Raw genomic sequence first — 18,326 nt, 5'->3', positions numbered from 1 at the left:
ATAAAATATTTTAAATATGTAGTGTGTAAAGAGGTTTTGCTTCATATTTATTTTCCATTGTATTTCACTCTTGTATGATTCTTTTTGTTTTTTCAGTGAAATGTTTTACACACAGAACATGTTACATGTGATTTGATTTCTGTCTGAAGAGAAATTGTATTATTATGGCAGGAAATGCCTGTACTAGCACGGGTCAAATATGGTGCTGTCAGCAATGACCTGGGACCTTGTAGAACCACAAAATTATGAATTTTAATGAAACTCGGGCTAACCTTCATTTAAGGCTGGAAAATTATGCATATTTGAGCTTTCTTCGTATGAATGGACCTCAACATTAGCCCTGGATCATTTTTATATTCCAGACGGCATCAGCAGGACTCTGGAATAGTGTTTTACCTGTAAATCTGCTATTCTCTTAGTTTGAGATCTATTTGGATTCTTTAGGCCCCAACTTGGCTCCTGACACCTCCCAAGAGTTTGCTTTATGGTGAATGGAGGAGCCAAAGCAGGACCCGTTATAAGAAAAGCCGGCTGTAGGTTTGTTCTCTGCTTGCATGGTTTCCTGGGGGGTTACCAAGTGAAATATTTTGACAGTTTACCTCAACAGCCCAGGGTCCAGTAATATTATTCAGTCCTCTAACCACCTCAGTCAATGTATTGAAACATCAAAACTCTCATATTTTTCTCTGATGCTCAGAGTGACTTCTGATATTCCTGACCTTAAAGGAACCGTTCACCCAAAAATGAATATTCTGTCAGCATTTACTCACCTTTCCAAACCTGTATGACTTCCTTTATATTTGGGACACATACCCTGTTCCAAATTTTACCATATAATGAAAATGAACAAGAACTGTGACTGTCAAGCTTAAAAATGACAAAAAAGCACAATAAAAGTGTCATAGAATGGTTCGTATGAATCTGAAGCCTTATACCAAAATTTAGAACATTATTTTTTTTTTAAAAAGGCGTGGAGTCACGTGACGTGCTCATGAATCTAGTCGCAATTGAGTAGAGCTCTGTACGTTTGGCCTCTTTTTGCTGATTTTTTTCGTTTTGTTTTAAGTTTTATTCATTGGTTGTGCTTTACGGAATGGCATGCAGTCATATTGTATTTCTCTCAGTTTATGCCTCTTGTACTCCTGACCCTACTTTTTTCTCTGTTTTGTCAACCTATCTCTTGAAGTTTTCAGATTTTGATATTGTATTGGGTGCAGATACGAATTCTGTAATGTCGCATATCCTAGATAGATCTGGACCAAAGGAATCACACTCTCAAGATTTGTGTTCTGACAGACTTCGGCAATGTGTAACCTCATCCTCGTTGGTGGATAGTTGGCGTTTATTAAACCCTTCTGCTAAGTCTTTCACTTTCTTTTCTGCTACTCATAAATTCGCAAATTGACTATATTTTCATTTACTTCTTTATCTTCAGCTGTCCGTGATCCCGATATCTGTTCCTTATCTTTGTCAGATCATGATGAAAATTTGTGCAGATTATCTTTGATCCCTCGGCCATCTCGTGCCACTAGATGGCGATTTAACCCTAAATTGTTACTTTTGCAGTCAATTCAGAAATAAATTTGCTGAGTTTATTGAAATTAACCAAGGTTCAGTGGATGATCCTCGAACACTTTGGAATGCAGTTAAAGGATTTATAAGGGATAGCTCAATTTCATATGCCTCTTTCCTTCAGAAAAACCGACACAAAAAGACAGTTGAACTGGAATCACAGCTCCAGAATCTGACTAGAGATAATCAGCGTTGTTTCTCAGACAATACACTCAGTAAAATCATGGCGGTTAGGTCCGAACTCAATTCATTACTGAGATCCAGGACAGAATTCCTGATTCAAAGTTCCAGGCAGAATTACTATTTTCAAGGGAGTAGACCAAGCCACCTCTTAGCCCTAAGATTACGCAACAATGAAAAGTTTGAAAATGAACGAAAATCCCAATCTGGGCTCATTATGACAGACCCAAAAGACATTAATATCGCCTTTCAGTCTTTTTACACTAACTTCTATACTTCTTCTGCTGATGGTGACCCTGACTCTTTTGCATCTTTTCTGTCCAACCTTGATTAACCTAGGCCGTCAGATTCAGATTCGGAATACCTGCCTGAACAGATCTCTCTTCAGGAGCTGGAGTCAGCAATTCGATCTATGAACAAGGGGAAATCCCCAGGCATAGATGGCATTCCAATCGAATTGTATACTACTTTTTGGTCGGATTTAGGCCCCCTCATGTTAGATATGAAACATTTTTCAGTTACGCTCATTTCACCCATCTATTACTATCGCTGATATTTCTCTCTTGTTAAAAAAAGATAAATGGCCACTTTCTTTGATAGGGACTGATGTTAAATTATATGCTAAAGTACTATCTCGTCGTCTAGAGAAATTTATGAATAGGCTAGTTCATCATGACCAAACAGTATTCATTAAATCTCACTCAGCTTCGGATAATTTACGCAGGTTATATCATATTATAAATTCAAATAATAGTTTGTCCTCCCCTTGCGCAGTATTATCTCTAGATGTGATGAGAGCTTTCGATCAGATAGAATGGAACTATTTATGGTCGGTTCTACAGCATCTGGGTCTAGGATCGAGTTTCATAAATATGATAAAAGTTCTGTATGCCAATCCAGCAGCCACTGTTCTCACAGGTGCTGTTTGCTCTAACCCATTCTTTATACATCGAGGTACTCGTCAGGGTTGCCCGCTTTCTCCTCTGTTATTTGCCCTATCCTTGGAACCCTTAGCTCAAGCGGTCCGACAATCTGAAACTATTTCTCACATAAATATATGGAATACTCATCACCATATTTCTTTGTTTACTGATGATATCTTATTGTTTTTGGAGAAGCCGTCACATTCTATTCCTCATGTGTTGAATTTACTTGACCATTTTGGATCTCTCTCAGGGTTTAAAATGAATTGAAGTCATGTTTACTTCCCCTCAATTCTAAAATTGATTCCATGTCCCTTTCTATATCTATTCCATTGGTTCAAAACTTTAAGTACTTGGGGATAGATGTTTCTCCTTCCCTGCAGGAAATCGTCTCAAAAAACTATAATGGTATTCTAGCCAAAGTATCCTCAGATTTGGAAAATTGATCTCGTCTTCCTACTTCTTTTCAGGCCCGTATATCGATGATTAAAATGAATGTTCTCCCACATATTAATTTCTTTTCTTCCATGATTCCTCTCGCTCCACCGGTTGGCTACTGGAACAAGATGCATGTGTTTCACGGTATATATGAGATGGAAAACATCCTCATATTAAACTGACTACCTTACAACGATGCAGATTACATGGAGGTCTTTCGTTCCCTAATTTTATACTGTATGATCAAGCCTTTTCCCTCTGCCCTTTAGCAGTTTGGTTTGATCCTGACGCTTCTGTCACAGCCATATCACCCTGCAGCCCAAGACCGGTTGCTCACTGAAGCTAAGCAGGGTTGAGCCTGGTCAGTACCTGGATGGGAGACCTCCTGGGAAAACTAGGTTGCTGTTGGAAGAGGTGTTAGTGAGGCCAGCAGGGGGTGCTCACCCTGCAGTCTGTGTGGGTCCTAATGCCCCAGTATAGTGACGGGGACACTATACTGTAAAAAGCACCGTCTTTCGGCTGAGACGTTAAACCGAGGTCCTGACTCTCTGTGGTCATTAAAAATCCCATGGCACTTCTCGTAAAGAGTAGGGGTGTAACCCCGGTGTCCTGGCCAAATTCCCTCTACTGGCCCTTGTCTATCATGGCCTCCTAATAATCCCCATACACTTGATTGGCTCAATGACTCTCTCTCCTCTCCACCTGTAGCTGGTGTGTGGTGAGCGCACTGGCGCCGTTGTAGTGTGGCTGCCGTTGCATCATCCAAGTGGATGCTGCACACTGGTGGTGGTTGAGGAGAGACCCCCCCACATGATTGTAAAGCGCTTTGGGTGTATACACAATACACAATAAAGCGCTATATAAATGCATCATTCATTCATTCATTCTGTGTCTTGGAGAGCAATTGAGGAATCTATTGTTTATCCGTATAAATTGAAGCATCTAGTTTTTTTCGGGAGTTCTGCTTAGACAGTGTAAATCTCGGTTTGGTCTCATTGTAACCCATCTCCTCTCCACATGGAGGGATGTTGAAAGACATTCACAACTAGTTACAAAATTACATAGGCATTTGCCTATTTTCCACAATAATAACCTTTTGTCAGGCAGGACTCCATTTCACTGTCCGCAATGGACTCATAATAAAGTAAGCACGGGAGATATCTATGATGATGGTGGTTTAAAATCCTTTCAGAATCTTAAAACTCAATCTGCCAGGCACCTCCTTTTTTATGTATTTGCGCATTAGATCGGCCCTACGGGCATATGGGGTGCCTTGAACTCCCAACTGCCTGTTCACCTTTTGCGCAAACTAATCCTTCCTTCTGAGGAATCTCCCTCTGCTTCAGTCATCTATCTCTTTCTTCTTGAGTATTCATACAAACCTTTATCTATTACAACTGTTTGGGCTAAGGATCTTAATGAGGATGTGCATGTTTTATTTTCCGATCAGGTATGGGGTATGTTTAAATTGTCTTCTAAAAACCCTAATCACCAAATGGTTAATTGGAAATTGCTGCATAGGGTTTACTTGACTCCAGTGAAACGTTTTTATATGAATCTGTCATCTTCTCCTAAGTGTAATCTCTGTTCCCAAGGAATTTTAGGCACGTTTTTGCATTTCTTTGGGGGAGTGCCCCTCTCTCTCACCTTTTTGGACTCAGCTCTCACAGGACCTATCATATTTGTTGGGTACTGAGATATGTTTGCCATTTTTTCATGAATGACTTTTAGGACTTCACCTTGTCCGTCCAACAAAGATCTTTAATGTTAGCTGCTCTCACAGCAGCAAAAAAAATTGCTAGTCAATCGTTGTAATCCTCCTCACACAATGGACAGATGAACCTGGACGGTGTATTTGTTGGACATTATCTCAATGGAACTCTCTACTTCTCGTATACGTTATCGTAAAGGTTATTATACCGCGGCAGCGGTCGCGGCAGTCGTCGTGTGAAGCCCTCTTAGTGTGAAGACCGAAGAGTGTAAAGACCATCAACTCTACCGTGCGACTGCACCGGGCAGGGATAGAAGTATCGCTTTTTATTTGAGTTTTTTCATTTATATGTTTATTATTGAAATGTTGTTATATGCATGTGTCAATTTTATTTAATTTCTTTATTTTCTTAAATATGTGGGTATATAATATTTATAGAGTTGTAACTTTTAGTTTTAGTTACTTTTTCTTATTTGTAAGTCGCTTTGGACAAAAGCATCTGCTAAATGACAAAAGTAAGAAAAAGTAAAATTATTTTATTGTTATTTGTTTATCTATGAATATTAATTAATATGTGTTTATTATTTATGTTATTTTATTTATTTATTTTTTAACTCTACAAAGGGGTGGGATTGGTTGGGGTGGGTTTTAAATTTGTACAGCTGATTTTTGTTTTGTACTACTATTCCACAAAATAAAACTCTATAAACAGTTGTTAACAAAAAAAGAGTTTACCCACTGCATTCCTGAGAGAAGTGATGTCCAATTCCTGAACAAATCATTCTTTTGAGTCAGATCTTTTCAACAAATCATTTGAATGATTTGTTTACAAATCAGATCCTCGGGTTCTTGTTTAACTCATCGTCTCAACCTTGTTGAAACTATTAACAGCCCATTGATACGAGTCAATAACAAAATTTCAGTCTGCTTCGAAAGATTTAGAATATACAGTAGTGCATGAGTCACTTGGACCACTTTTGTGATACTTTTAGGGTCTGTTTACAGAGATGCGATTTGCATTTAAAAATAGGATCCAACTGCAGGGGCAGTTACTGGAAAAGAAGGCAGGACTCATTTTTTGCTGGAACTTTTAACTTGACGTCAAAAAGTAGTGAGGTGCGACTTATTGTCAAAGACATAAGTCTAGTGCATGTTAAAAACAATTATAGATATTAAATCTAAAACGCAACAAAGTAGTGTTCTGCACTGCAAATAATGTTTTCTTCGCAGTTGTACAAGATTATTGGAGTTTTATAAGAAATGTCATTCAGTGTATCACTTGCCATTCCTTTTTTTATTATTTGTGAAATTAATAGCAGTTTCTGAGTGCAAATTGATTCTAGACCAGTTTTTTCAGTGTGTGAACTAGCCTTTATCGTGCTTTTTGTTTAGGTTTTTTTTTGGTCATTTTGGAGCTTAACAGCACAAGTACTTTCAGTATGTCCTATAGGTGGACCGCTCCAGCAGTGATTGGCGCATCTGAGCGGCTCAGCAAACGGAGAATAAATATTTCCAGCTGATCCATTTCCCCTTCTCTCTGAGAGTCGTGACTCTCCGTATAAGCCCAGGTCTCTTTAATCTTCCTTTCCAGGCTTCTCAAAAAGAATGACAAAGCCCCTTAATTTGCTTATCCTTGATTTAAACCAGGAGGCAGGGCTAGTTCATAGAAGGAAATGGAGTAATCCTGCCCGGGTGGATTGAATTGTGGCAAAGCAAACAAGCTTTACTGTTTTACGTCTCCAGAGTGGTTTGGGTTCTCTTGTGGTGATGAAGAATCGTTCCAGAGATATTCTGGTATTTTCCTGCCAAATATCATCTGCAATAGATCATTTTCTTTTCCCCTGGTTTTTGTTATGTTTTGTTTTGACATGGCAATAGTTACTCTTTGTTCCCCTCTCTCTCAATTTTGTACCAACTTAAGATCATCTGATATGCTCTGATCCGAGGATAAAATTGAAATAGATATTTTCTACTATATGTAAGCCTACTGTATTTTGTGTTGTTGTGAGATTTATGTTCCAAAAAAGTATTTTTTTATTACAGCATCACCGATACTGTGGCCATTTCCTATATGCATATAGTATGTAATTCAGGTCCCACATTCTCCTACAATGACACAAACTGTGAGTGTAGGAAAAGCAAACAGTGCATCCCATCCCACAAGCCTCTTCTCACGGGAGTACTGAAAATGTTTTTCAGGTTGTGTAACTTACAGAGAGCCAGAATTGTCCCCCACGGTGGCCCATCATTGCTATTGACTCGGTTTAAGGGAATTAGATCAGTTTAAATGCAGTATTTACATTAACATTAACAGTGTGTAATAGTGGAATCATATGCTTAAAGAAGAAGCGAAGTGAAATACAATGATCAGAAATGTATGAAAATCTTAATGGGAAAAACACACTAAAAGACAAGCCGGCCAACGCTGAGTTTGATGCAATGACCTGCCTTTGCATTCAGCTATATTAAAGTGCTGATAACCATGTGCATGAAACCAGAACGCTTCAGTTACTACTTTACGAGTCTTTTGTATTTTGTGGGTGCTAGTTTCATAATTAAGTTCTATGTAATGCTGCATATTGCATATTGTACATTCATGAAACAGGTGTGAAAAATTTGGCAAGCATATTCGCAGTTCTGGAAAAAGCTTTGTAAAACAGTAAATGCCCAAATGTTTCGGAAAGAACATGGATTTCATTATATAGTTCTAGTTTAAGTGCAAACTAAAATGTATCGTATTATGTTATGAATGCATGTGATCCTACAGTTTCCCCTATTGCATTCATAATTAACCTGTTATGATGTACACTCGCAATGGAAATTTCACTACTTGTTGAAATGTTAAACTTAAGTATTACTTTGTTTAAAAATATTTCAATAAAAAATCATCTAAAATATTTTAGAAAATATGTATAAATGACTAATATATTACAGAAATGTGGTCACTAATTAGCTTACCAAAAATCTTTTTAAATGTAGAGTATTTATTGTGTCATCTATATAATTAGTTATTATTTTAATGTCTTTTTTAATTATTATCATTAATACCAACTCTCAAATGTTAAGCCTTCATTTCTAAATTAAAGATTCAGGCCAGTAGTACTACAAAATCAGATTGTATTTGTCCCAAACGCCAAGAAAACATTTGGATGACAGCCTCATCATTTCCTCCATCTCAAAATGTCTATCAACTTTTTGACCTGAATGAGAATTTATATGACCAAAGTGGCTCTCAGGAAAATACATCTGGACAGATGTCAAAGTCTGGACACTACAGTGCTGTTTTTGGTCTCAATTGTGACTGCGACATGATTCAATAAAAAAGAAACAAGCGTGTTTAAAAAGATCCTCCTCTCTTAAAGAAGAACTCTATCCCCTCTTGTCATGGACTCCAGGCAGTTGTTCAAATATTTGGGGGTCAGCACTCATTTAAAACCATCTGAGAAATGGACTTGGTTAGGGGCCACCTATTTTCTGTCCCTAATAATTGTTTGATAGAGTGTATTATTGAAGTATCTGTAGACTCAACAAAAGAAATATTAGCGACCTTGATTCAGATTAGTTATGCTATCCATCAAAAACAGATTAACAGACGGCATTTTAATAAGTTATCTCTGTTACTCCTTTTTAAATAGTGGAGGTATTGTAATAAAAGTGATTGATGATCCATCTCCTCCAGTTGCTCTTGCATCATAACCTTCTCTGGACATGTGCTCAATGGCAGGGCACAAAGTCATTCATTTTTTTTTTTTAAACCTCCACGGAGACCCTCCGCTCTCATTAGTGTTTCCTGGAGTTCAGAACACAATGCGGCACAGCTCCCCTACCAGCGCCGGACAATACCGTTTCCCCCTCTTCACCCGGTGTTGTATGGAATTTAGAATCACCTGGAAACTTCCTGAATACTTGCTGGCAAAAAAATGAGACAAAATACAAACCCAATAATGACTCCGGAACCGTGGGTGAGTCAGACAGTCACCGAGGGTTCACTTTCATGTGGATGTCTGGGAAAGAAGATTTGCTGCGGGAGTGTTTTTTTCTTTCCATCAATACACTTTTTTTTTTTTTTTTTTTTTATAAAATCATCTGTACAAAAAATGACCGTGAAGAAAAGCGAAAAGATGCTAAGTGTGTTTACATTTTGTTTTTAAATTTCAATTAGTTTTTTTATTTATTTCATACATATACCAATAAACAATATATCAAAAAAAAGAAAAGAAAGCAATATATTGCAGATAATTTACATTTGAATTATGTACACTTCCTTATCTAACAGTATACATACTCTCACATACACAGTGCATTTACAATAAAAAGACATTCTCCCATTTTTTTGTAGTATAAAATGATCATTTTCATAGCCAGATAAATACACTAAATGCATTAAATTAAGAAAAGCGCTTTGGCATGTATACAATAATTTACACTTATAGTTTAACCCTTTGTTCTAATAAAACAAATCAGTCACGGCTTTATGGTTCCCTCCATATTTTTTTAAGCAACATATATTTTACCAGCTTAGGTACAGTAAAGTAAAACAGATGTCTGTGAAGGTAAGTTAACATTGCTTAGCACTGATCAGCATGTATATTCGAGGGGTGCCAAACCCCTTAACTGAACCATGACAATCCTGCAGGCTTTGCATTCATTTCTCTGAGAGCACTTGGCATAGTAAATTGAAACTCCTTCTCTACTAAATGTCTCCTGAGGCTTTTCACTTTAGTCAAATAGCGAGGCACAACTGAGGTAACCCATGCAGCGCTTAAGCTGATAACCTCCAGACCTCTGAACAACAGACGAGGCAACGGCACTCTTTGTGCCTCTTTATCTCCTCAAACCAAAGATGGCGTCCCCTAATGTTATTCTTTTCCAGCTAGGTGTGGTATCATGATCGTGTCAAAACTGAAATAAAGGCTGCTTATAAAACGAATCAGCTTGTTTGGAGAAACTGCCTTGAGAGGAATTAGATTAAGGAGCAAGCACATACGATTGGAATTGTTCACAATGAGAGGAGATAAAGACCTACAGAGAGGGATATTGCATGAACTATCCTTGTCTGGCCAAATGAAATTAATTTGTTTGAAATAGATGTTGAAGATCTCATTTTTGCTTTATCTTTCCAAACAGTCCGGTTCAGTCGTGCAGAACAAGATTTTGCCTCAGAACAAAAACAGCTCTGCACAATTTGAATGGGAAATTGAGAAATACTGTGAGAAATGCAACTGTTTTCAACTTCATTTTAAATGGTAAATTGAATTTACTTCTGAAAAAGTACTTACAATCAAAACAACAAGCTTATAAACGAACGGTCACGACAGTAATGTACCGTAAAACCACGCAGGGCGTTTTCTTCAGATTTCGTGCTATTATATTGTTCTGAACTGCACAGATGCTCTGGCTAATTTTTCTGTGGTAGGAATGTAACTTTCATACTGCCACCGTGGACAATTTGGGTGATTATCATTCCCATACAATGAGACCAACATTGATTGAGGGGATTTACCATGGAGAAATGTCAAAAAAAATAAAAACAATTGCTGTTATGAATTAAAAATCTACTTTGTATTTCTTCATAGAGGAAACAGTTGATGTTATATAAACAGTAAGCAGGCAAATATTTCTGCTGTGACGCTAGAAGCTTATTTTCATTTTGTTCTTGTGGCTTGATATCATTCAGAAGAAGTTCTATCTAAAACTTTCACATAAACTAACATGAATTTAAGAAGATAATTCACCCAAACTTTCTTTCTTCTGTGGAATATAACAATTTTGAGAAATGTTTTTTGTCCATAATGGAAGTCTGTGGACTGTTTGAACATTCTTCAAAACATCTTCTTTTATGTTCAACAGAAAATAAAAATCATACAGGTTTGGAATGACATGAGGGTGAATAAATGATGAACCCTTTAAAGCATTAAACTGGGCATAAATTAGGTCCCTTTTTGTTATATTATGGGACAAGGCACCTTTTTACCTTGTGGCTGTCATTTATAAATAAACTATTTAAATTAAACATTTGAGGAAACACAGTGTGATAATCCATTATAAGGCATGACATTAAAGGATAAAAGTAATCTAATCTAATTACCAGCTCAAGTAAACAAACTCTCTCAGTAAATGTAGGTGAACACTGAAGTCTTCAAACAACCAAATCTGGATTCAGAATAAAACAAAACAAGCATCTAGATTTTGGCTCCACAAGGCCTTTCACAAAATAAGGTCTTAGGTCGCTCAATGCAATGAAGTCATTTATCTTGCACATATTGCACACATCATGTACTATAATGCAGCTCTATCGTCTGACCAAAGCCAAATGTGGTGTCGTCAACATAAAACGCCTGGGTTCTCATTCTCATTAAATAGCTTAATTATAGTTTTAGCATTAAGAATGTTATTTTATGGTTTATTACATTGGTCTGTTGGTTCTAGAAGCATCTAAAACTCCAAAGAGGAAAACCATATATATATATATAATATATATATATTAGTGCTGTCAATCGATTAAAAAAACTAATTAACTAATTAATCGCACATTTTTCTGAAATTAATCAAGATTAATCCCACCTTATATTAAAGTTTTAAATATACTTTTATATTGCAATAATTTCACATTCATTCTTCAAATTAATGTACAAACAACATAAAGACAGTATATTTTTTAATATTTGTTTAATGCCAACTTTTTGGCCGACAAAAGGCCAGCATTGTTCATGACTGAAGGCCAGTATCACTGATACCAAGACTACTAATGTCTTTATATAATTGTTTTCCCCCTAATATTTAACTATTGATTATAGCCATTCAGCATTACAGTATAATTGAGATATCAATTTTAACATTTATAAGACTTTAAAAAAATATCTTCTAATTTAAGTGAACTTAAAACAATATTCACATAAACCTATTATAATAAATGTCATATTTAGATAACTGTGCCCTTCAGCAGAAATATACAGAAGAAATTGAATAAAATTATCGAAAACTACTTTCTAAATTAAATATAGATGAACCCCTTAAAGCAATAAAAGTTATTCATTTACTTTTTTTTTTTTTTTCTCTCTGATTGACAGACACAGCATTGACATATTTTTATGCTGCAATTGAAGAGCGTGTGCTGAGCACAGTACCGTTTCCGCACTCGTTTGACTCACGCCTGGCGCTGGAGAGAAGTGGAGCATGCGTTTGAAACATCTCCCGTTTGATGTGCTCATAAAGACGTTCTGCGACTGAATAAATGCACTTCTTGTCAAGAGACAAAGTGACAGAAACAGCAGTTGCGAGTGGGGTGGCCAACACTAGCCCCGCCCCTGCGTTAATTGCATTAAATATTTTTAACGCGTTAAACGGAAAAAATGAATAGCCTGCGTTAACGCGCTAATTTTGACAGCACTAATATATATATATATATATATATATACACACCCTACTGTTGACTACTACTGACTAATCACTCTAAAACTGCAGGAAAATGATGTCATGACAATGCTGATTGGCTGATGAAACACAGTCCCAAATCCTTTACTAGTGACTATCCTGAGCTATGACAAAAGAAAGGGTAAAAATGTAAATTTTACACTTTAAGAAAGCCCTGTGCACTGGTAAAACACCTACTCTGTGATTTAAATAAAATACAGCTATTTTGAATGGTTGTTGATAAAGATGTTTTTGCAACCACATGGTGTAGTTACGACATCTACCAGCAGGGGCTAATGAGGCCATGCTAACCAGCTAAACTTGGACCCCTTAAATTTAGAATGGAGTCAAACTTTCACTCAGTCAATGCCATATTTAATTAAGACCACCAGACTCCACAGAGAAACATTTTCAGAGGCACTATCGAAATTCTTCAGAGCTGTTTCATCTTGAATATAAGCTGACTGTCATGCAAAGCACCTTTAACTGTTATACGCGTTATAGTTGCGTGCTACCGCTGACAGATTCTCAGACTCTGGCAGAGTCTTAACAGGGCCAACATTTCTACCGCTGCTGCAAGGATACTTCAACACTCTAACATTGAGTTTATATTAAGAGGATGTAAAATAATTTATGGAAAGCCTATGTTTTCACTCATTTTCCGTTGAGGAGTTGTTTATTTGGTGTTGTAAGGGAATTTGGAACTGTTCGGCACACATGTCCTCCGCTCACTCCTAAAACACAACTCAATGTCTTATCGCTGTCTGAACATACACACATGCTCGTTGTCACACATTTACACACTGTCCATCTCACCAGCTCTGACTGCTTCATCTTGCCCACATATGAGGCCTCTGCATATGAGGCAGCGGCAGCTTTCGGATAGTGTCCAGGGGTAGTTCACCCCTCACTCACATTGCTACCTGCACCCACAACTCTCCACCACCATGTCTTCATACTGTTTATAAACCACGTTATTCCCAGAGTCAATGTACAGGATGCTGATGGGACTGAGTTTAGAAGGAACACAACAACTGGGAGGGGTGGACTCCGGGTCCATGGAGTTCATGAGAGTCTGGATGATGGCGTGGTTGGTCGGTTCCAGGTGTGAGCGCAAAGGAAAGTCACACAAACCCTCACAGTGATAAGCTTCGTAATCAAGCGGCGCAATAATCCAGTCGTCCCAACCCAGTTCTTTGAAGTTCACGTGAAGCGGCTTCCGGCTGCAACGTGTTCTCCGTCTGCCACCACCCTTTCCTCCGCCAGCGCCCCCTGTTGCGGGTCCTACACCAGAACGGCCTGCTAGTGTAGTCCGTCTCCTCCGCCGATGCCTCGGATGACCTTTAATACCATGCTCCGGTCCAGGATTAGGAAATTTACGACTTTTCATGGCCTTTATCTTCTCACGGATCTCCCTAAAGAGGTTCTCCTTCCTCCGAGCTCGAGTAAAAGCCACTAGTAAGGCCCTTTCGTGGGTCTGCTGATCCTCGTGGCTCAGACCCAGAATGCCGGGATGCACCACCGCGTTATTTGTATCAGAAATGACGGATATGCTGAAGCACAACAGCTTGCTGCCTTCCGTGGTCCTGAGGTGGGACTTCACGCTTGTACCAATGACAAACACGTCCCATGTAGCTGAAGAGGTATCTAGAAGATCAATGGTCTTGGAAGTGAGGAGCAGAGGTTGGTTAGAGGATCCCGGGAGGGAGCAGGTGTGAAGAAGTAGTCGGTACAGGTTCCCACCAGTGGAGAGTAAATTTAAGACATCAGGTGGCTGCCTCCTCAGAACCCGCAGCTCCACCTCCATCAGTTCATCCAGTCGTGAAAGACCAGACAGGTTGAATGTGTACTGCTGGTGGAGCTTTAGGGAAGGATTGTCTGAAGGTATAAGAAAAAGAATTGATTAGCATTGAAATAAGAAACATAAGAAGGAATTTTAAGAATTAATGCAGCAAGAGGCAGGCACATATGCATTTCCTCACCTTACTATGAACGGTCTTACATATGGCTTTTGTGAAAATGGCATACACAAATTGTCAGTCCTTCTACTCAATGAGAATAACATTCAAGGGCCTGAATGATTCCTCCAAACACGAGGTGCAGCATGCTCACGGAGACCAGGTGGAGAGCATTTGGCTGACCTGTCAGACTGTGTCGGCCTTTGGCAGCATCTGCTAATTACGCTGATTGAGTGAGAAGAAGGTTTGGCAGGACATTGGAAATGCTCAGCCTTCCTCCTTCCACTATATATCCTCAGGAGGATGTAGTAAATTTGAAAGGTGGGTGGCTTAAGGGTGTAATTAAATGTTCGGTAACATTTCAAGCTGAGGTGGACCTCAGTTTTCTGTGGCCACCATGAACTGGAACTGGTCTTTCATTATTCGCACAGCTAACTTGAAATCACTGCGGGGAACAAAATCTCTGACTTCAAGATGTTGTCCTCTCCTTTTCTTTGTCTGAAGAAAGAAAGTGGCTAAAAGAACAATCCAATACTCAGACTCATCCGTGACTGAGATGATGCAGAACCAACCTTTGCTAAGAGAGACCAGACTTTGCGCTCAGAGTAAAACAAGCTTCAATGTTGACATCTTGACATCCAGTTCAAAAAATGGAACCCAGAGTATACTATGCAACCTGATACAGAGACCACAGTTTCATGGGGTAAACATGAAGAGGATTCTTCCAATATGAGCTGGCTGCACAAAAACCCAAGGCCAGATTGGGACATATCATATTGACGTTACATTACGAGAGAACCTTGAGAATATTGGTAATTGTAAACTGTTTCGAGCCACCAGATTTTTGGGTTTGGCCAAAAATGCTGTACCTGTCCTATGGTGCTACATGAGAAGGAGCATCCTAAAGAAGGGGTTTGAAAGAAACGCACTATATATTTATCTCCTTTCTGAGACAAAGGAATGCTTTAAAAATGAAAGGTGAAAAGAGGGAAGGGGTATAGAGTGCATAAAGCATCCTCCTCAAAGCTAATATCCGCTTGCCAGACTAAACAATGACATAACCTAGAAAATGAGCCGAGGCAGGCAGGGACTCAAGTTCCAGTACCTTGGGCCTTCATCTAGTGTCTGTATTTGCTGTTTTTTGGCTTCAGATAATGCACAGTCATAATTTGGTCACCAAACTATGTTATGTATTTAGTATAGTTTAGTTTTTTTTTTTTTTTTACATTGACATTTTGCATAATTTAAAATGAGGACAGGTTTGAACCAGACCAGATTTGGCCAGATTTGAACCAGAAACACCTCAAAGCAAACACATTATCATTGAACCAACAACAATTCTGGACCTATAAGCATCAGATTTATATGTGAAGGTATATACTTAATATTTAAATATGTCACAGTTCATTTTAGCACTTGAACTGGTCAGAATGATTGCTACCTAAATAATTGTCTAAGATTGGTGTCAGGAAAAAAAATGCTATTGAAATTGTTGAATTAAATTTATTTTTATTTTTTTACATTGCTCAGTTAATATATTAATTAATATTGTGATGTCATGTCTACCATTGTGCCCCTTTTTTGTGCCAATGTGATGCCAATGGTCTTATATTTACTCTAGGCTATAAAAACTAATAGAGTTCGAATCAAATTGCATGACTCTTCACTATTCCCAAAATGTGGGAAAATATGAGTGGAAATATAATGCTTGGAATTCATATAATGCTAATTATTACCCTTAATAGCCTACTCTTAAACAAATGTGACATTGTGCACTTTTTATTATTCAAAGGCTGTGCCCTCAAATGTAATAACTGGCCTGTCAATATATGAATGTCACTTCAGTCTATGAACAAGAACAGAAGAACCTTTTTGATTTCTTAAAAAAAAAGTGTTTTTCACGCATACCTCCATATATTTGGTCGTGAGGAGAGCTGACATACTGCATTTCACAAATCCTGTATTTTACGTGGTAATCTTTATTTGAACATAAGTTTTAAATTAAAATGTTTCTCTATGTTTATCAGCAACACCTGGAGGGGAGAACGCGTGCTCCGTTTTAGATACTTTAGCTCAAGGTGCTGCTGAAGTTTATTTGTCACAGATGTTGGAAATTTGAGACATTTGACTTCATATTTCTTTTGGGGAATTTTTATGTGTTTCGAAAATATTATTGAGAAGTAGATTATCCTAAACAAAATTAAACTTGAGCTGTAGGCTACATATTCATAAACACATGGGATCGCGCATTTATATTATAGCAATCCAACTTATATGGAATCACTGAGGCAGAGTAGCCTATTTAATAAATTATTATATGGTTCTTTACAAGTTGAACCGCCAAAGGACAGACTATCCGCGTAATTCTAATACACGCAAAACTACGCATTTCTCCATTATGCACTAACCGAAATTATATTTTTATTGCCATCTTTTTTTCTGGAGTCATAATAATGTGTCATCAATAATAATAATAATAATGATTAATATTAGTAACAATATTGTTGTCGGCGACAAATAATATTATTCGATAATAATAATAGCATCAGAAAATTTCTATATATCATGGGTGAAATATATTCTACTGTCCTCATGTATAAACTTAAAGTCTTACTATCAGTCACACCGAGATCAATCATCTTACAGTGTCAGCTGTCTTATAGGCTATAAGCATGATTTATTACTGCAGAGTGTAGGCTACCTTATGCCATTCATTACAATTGATGATTTTATGTGCGAAGTATAATATATCAAAATAAACAGATCAGGCCCAATCTGAAGGTATGAAATCCGCACCGATGGCCTCAAGCAGATCATCTTACAACCCATCTGTCTCACCGGCGGATCAATCTCACTCACCTTGTCCCAGGTCAATGAAGCTGGTCACTGTATTGGCATATCTCCTGGAGCGCGTCTGGCTGCCGTTCCTTTCCCGTCGGTCCAGTTCCGATAGAGTCCTGTACAGAGAGATCATGTAAGACGGAACATGAACAGATGTGAAGTCGTTCCGAGAGCTCGCGCTGGCTTCTGCTGGACCACGCGCATCCAGATGTGAGTGGAGCCCGTTATCAGAGGGGTACTGCACCGATCCCAGCACCACTGCCTCAAGAACATTCCCAAAGCAAAAGGAAAACCATAAGAAGGGAGCGGCAGTCTTCTTGGGAGTCATTTTCAGTGGTCTCTGGCCGAAAATGGCAAAGTTGGATGGACTTGATGATTTTGGAAACTCCCCTTTGCTCTTTAGATATGTGTTAATATCTTGAATGCGAGTAACACCGAATGCCTGTTGCTCAGTATTCAGATAGCGCCCCCCTTTGGAAAGATATTTGGAAAAGGTAACGTGTGTTTTAAGTCGGGATTCTAGGAGTGGGCTGATATTATTGGCAATTATGTCATTTTTAAATAGCCTAAATAAAATTATGCTAAACAGACTGAGCTTAAAGTAAAGAATGAAAAGAATTATTCTGCTTTACTAGGAATTTTCTAAGTACAATTGTATTTTTTTATATAACATTGGCATTTTTCTTCAAAATAAGCATAATAATTTAAATAGGCGTATTGGAAGTGAATATTTTGATTCGGAAAAGTTGCTTTTCATGCTGTTACATCTTTTGCGCAATCGATCCCGTTTAATGCGCGCAGACTGCCATCTACCGTTGACAACACTTAATACACGTGCAAAGTTTATGCAAGTTCAATTACAATACAAAAACGCTAATAGTAAAATCCGTTTTCACAGCAGGAATAGTAGGCCTAGTCCATGCCTTTAAGTACAAAGACTGCCTTTCTTATAGGCTACATATGCTAAGGGGAAACAAAGTTGTCACACTTCTTACTCGGGTTAATATTTCTCAGTGTAGTTTTCTTTTTGAAAGTCAATTTCTGTAAATATCAAATCACTGTTGTGGCCAAACATACAACCTACGAAAAGATGACTATAAAGCCACTAAAGGCATTCACTATGTTATATGATAGTCCCTCTGCTGTGCAAGCCATTAGTGAATGCATTCATGTAGATTAATAGCAGGGATTTAGATCTGATTCTTTCTTCATGCTGTCCATTTTTCTACTAATTTACACCTTGTCAACTTCCAAAAAATAAAGACTATCATATACATAATCAGTCAAGCA

The 18,326-nt window shown here is 37.9% G+C and overlaps 1 protein-coding gene across 1 annotated transcript; it reads right to left on the bottom strand.

Moving 5' to 3' along the window:
• Positions 1-13,156: 13,156 nt before the first annotated feature.
• Positions 13,157-17,364, bottom strand: LOC306886057 (growth/differentiation factor 6-A-like; the record flags this gene model as incomplete). Its single annotated transcript, XM_079442918.1, has 2 exons — positions 13,157-14,115; positions 17,055-17,364. The coding sequence occupies 2 exons, from the start codon at positions 17,362-17,364 to the stop codon at positions 13,157-13,159; spliced, it is 1,269 nt and encodes a 422-aa protein (XP_079299044.1).
• Positions 17,365-18,326: the final 962 nt, after the last annotated feature.

Source organism: Barbus barbus (assembly GCF_936440315.1).
Source record: "Barbus barbus genome assembly, chromosome: 20".
Lineage (NCBI taxonomy): Eukaryota > Metazoa > Chordata > Actinopteri > Cypriniformes > Cyprinidae > Barbus > Barbus barbus.
The sequence above is the reverse complement of the archived record's forward strand: the minus strand, read 5'-3'. Positions and strand labels throughout refer to the sequence as shown.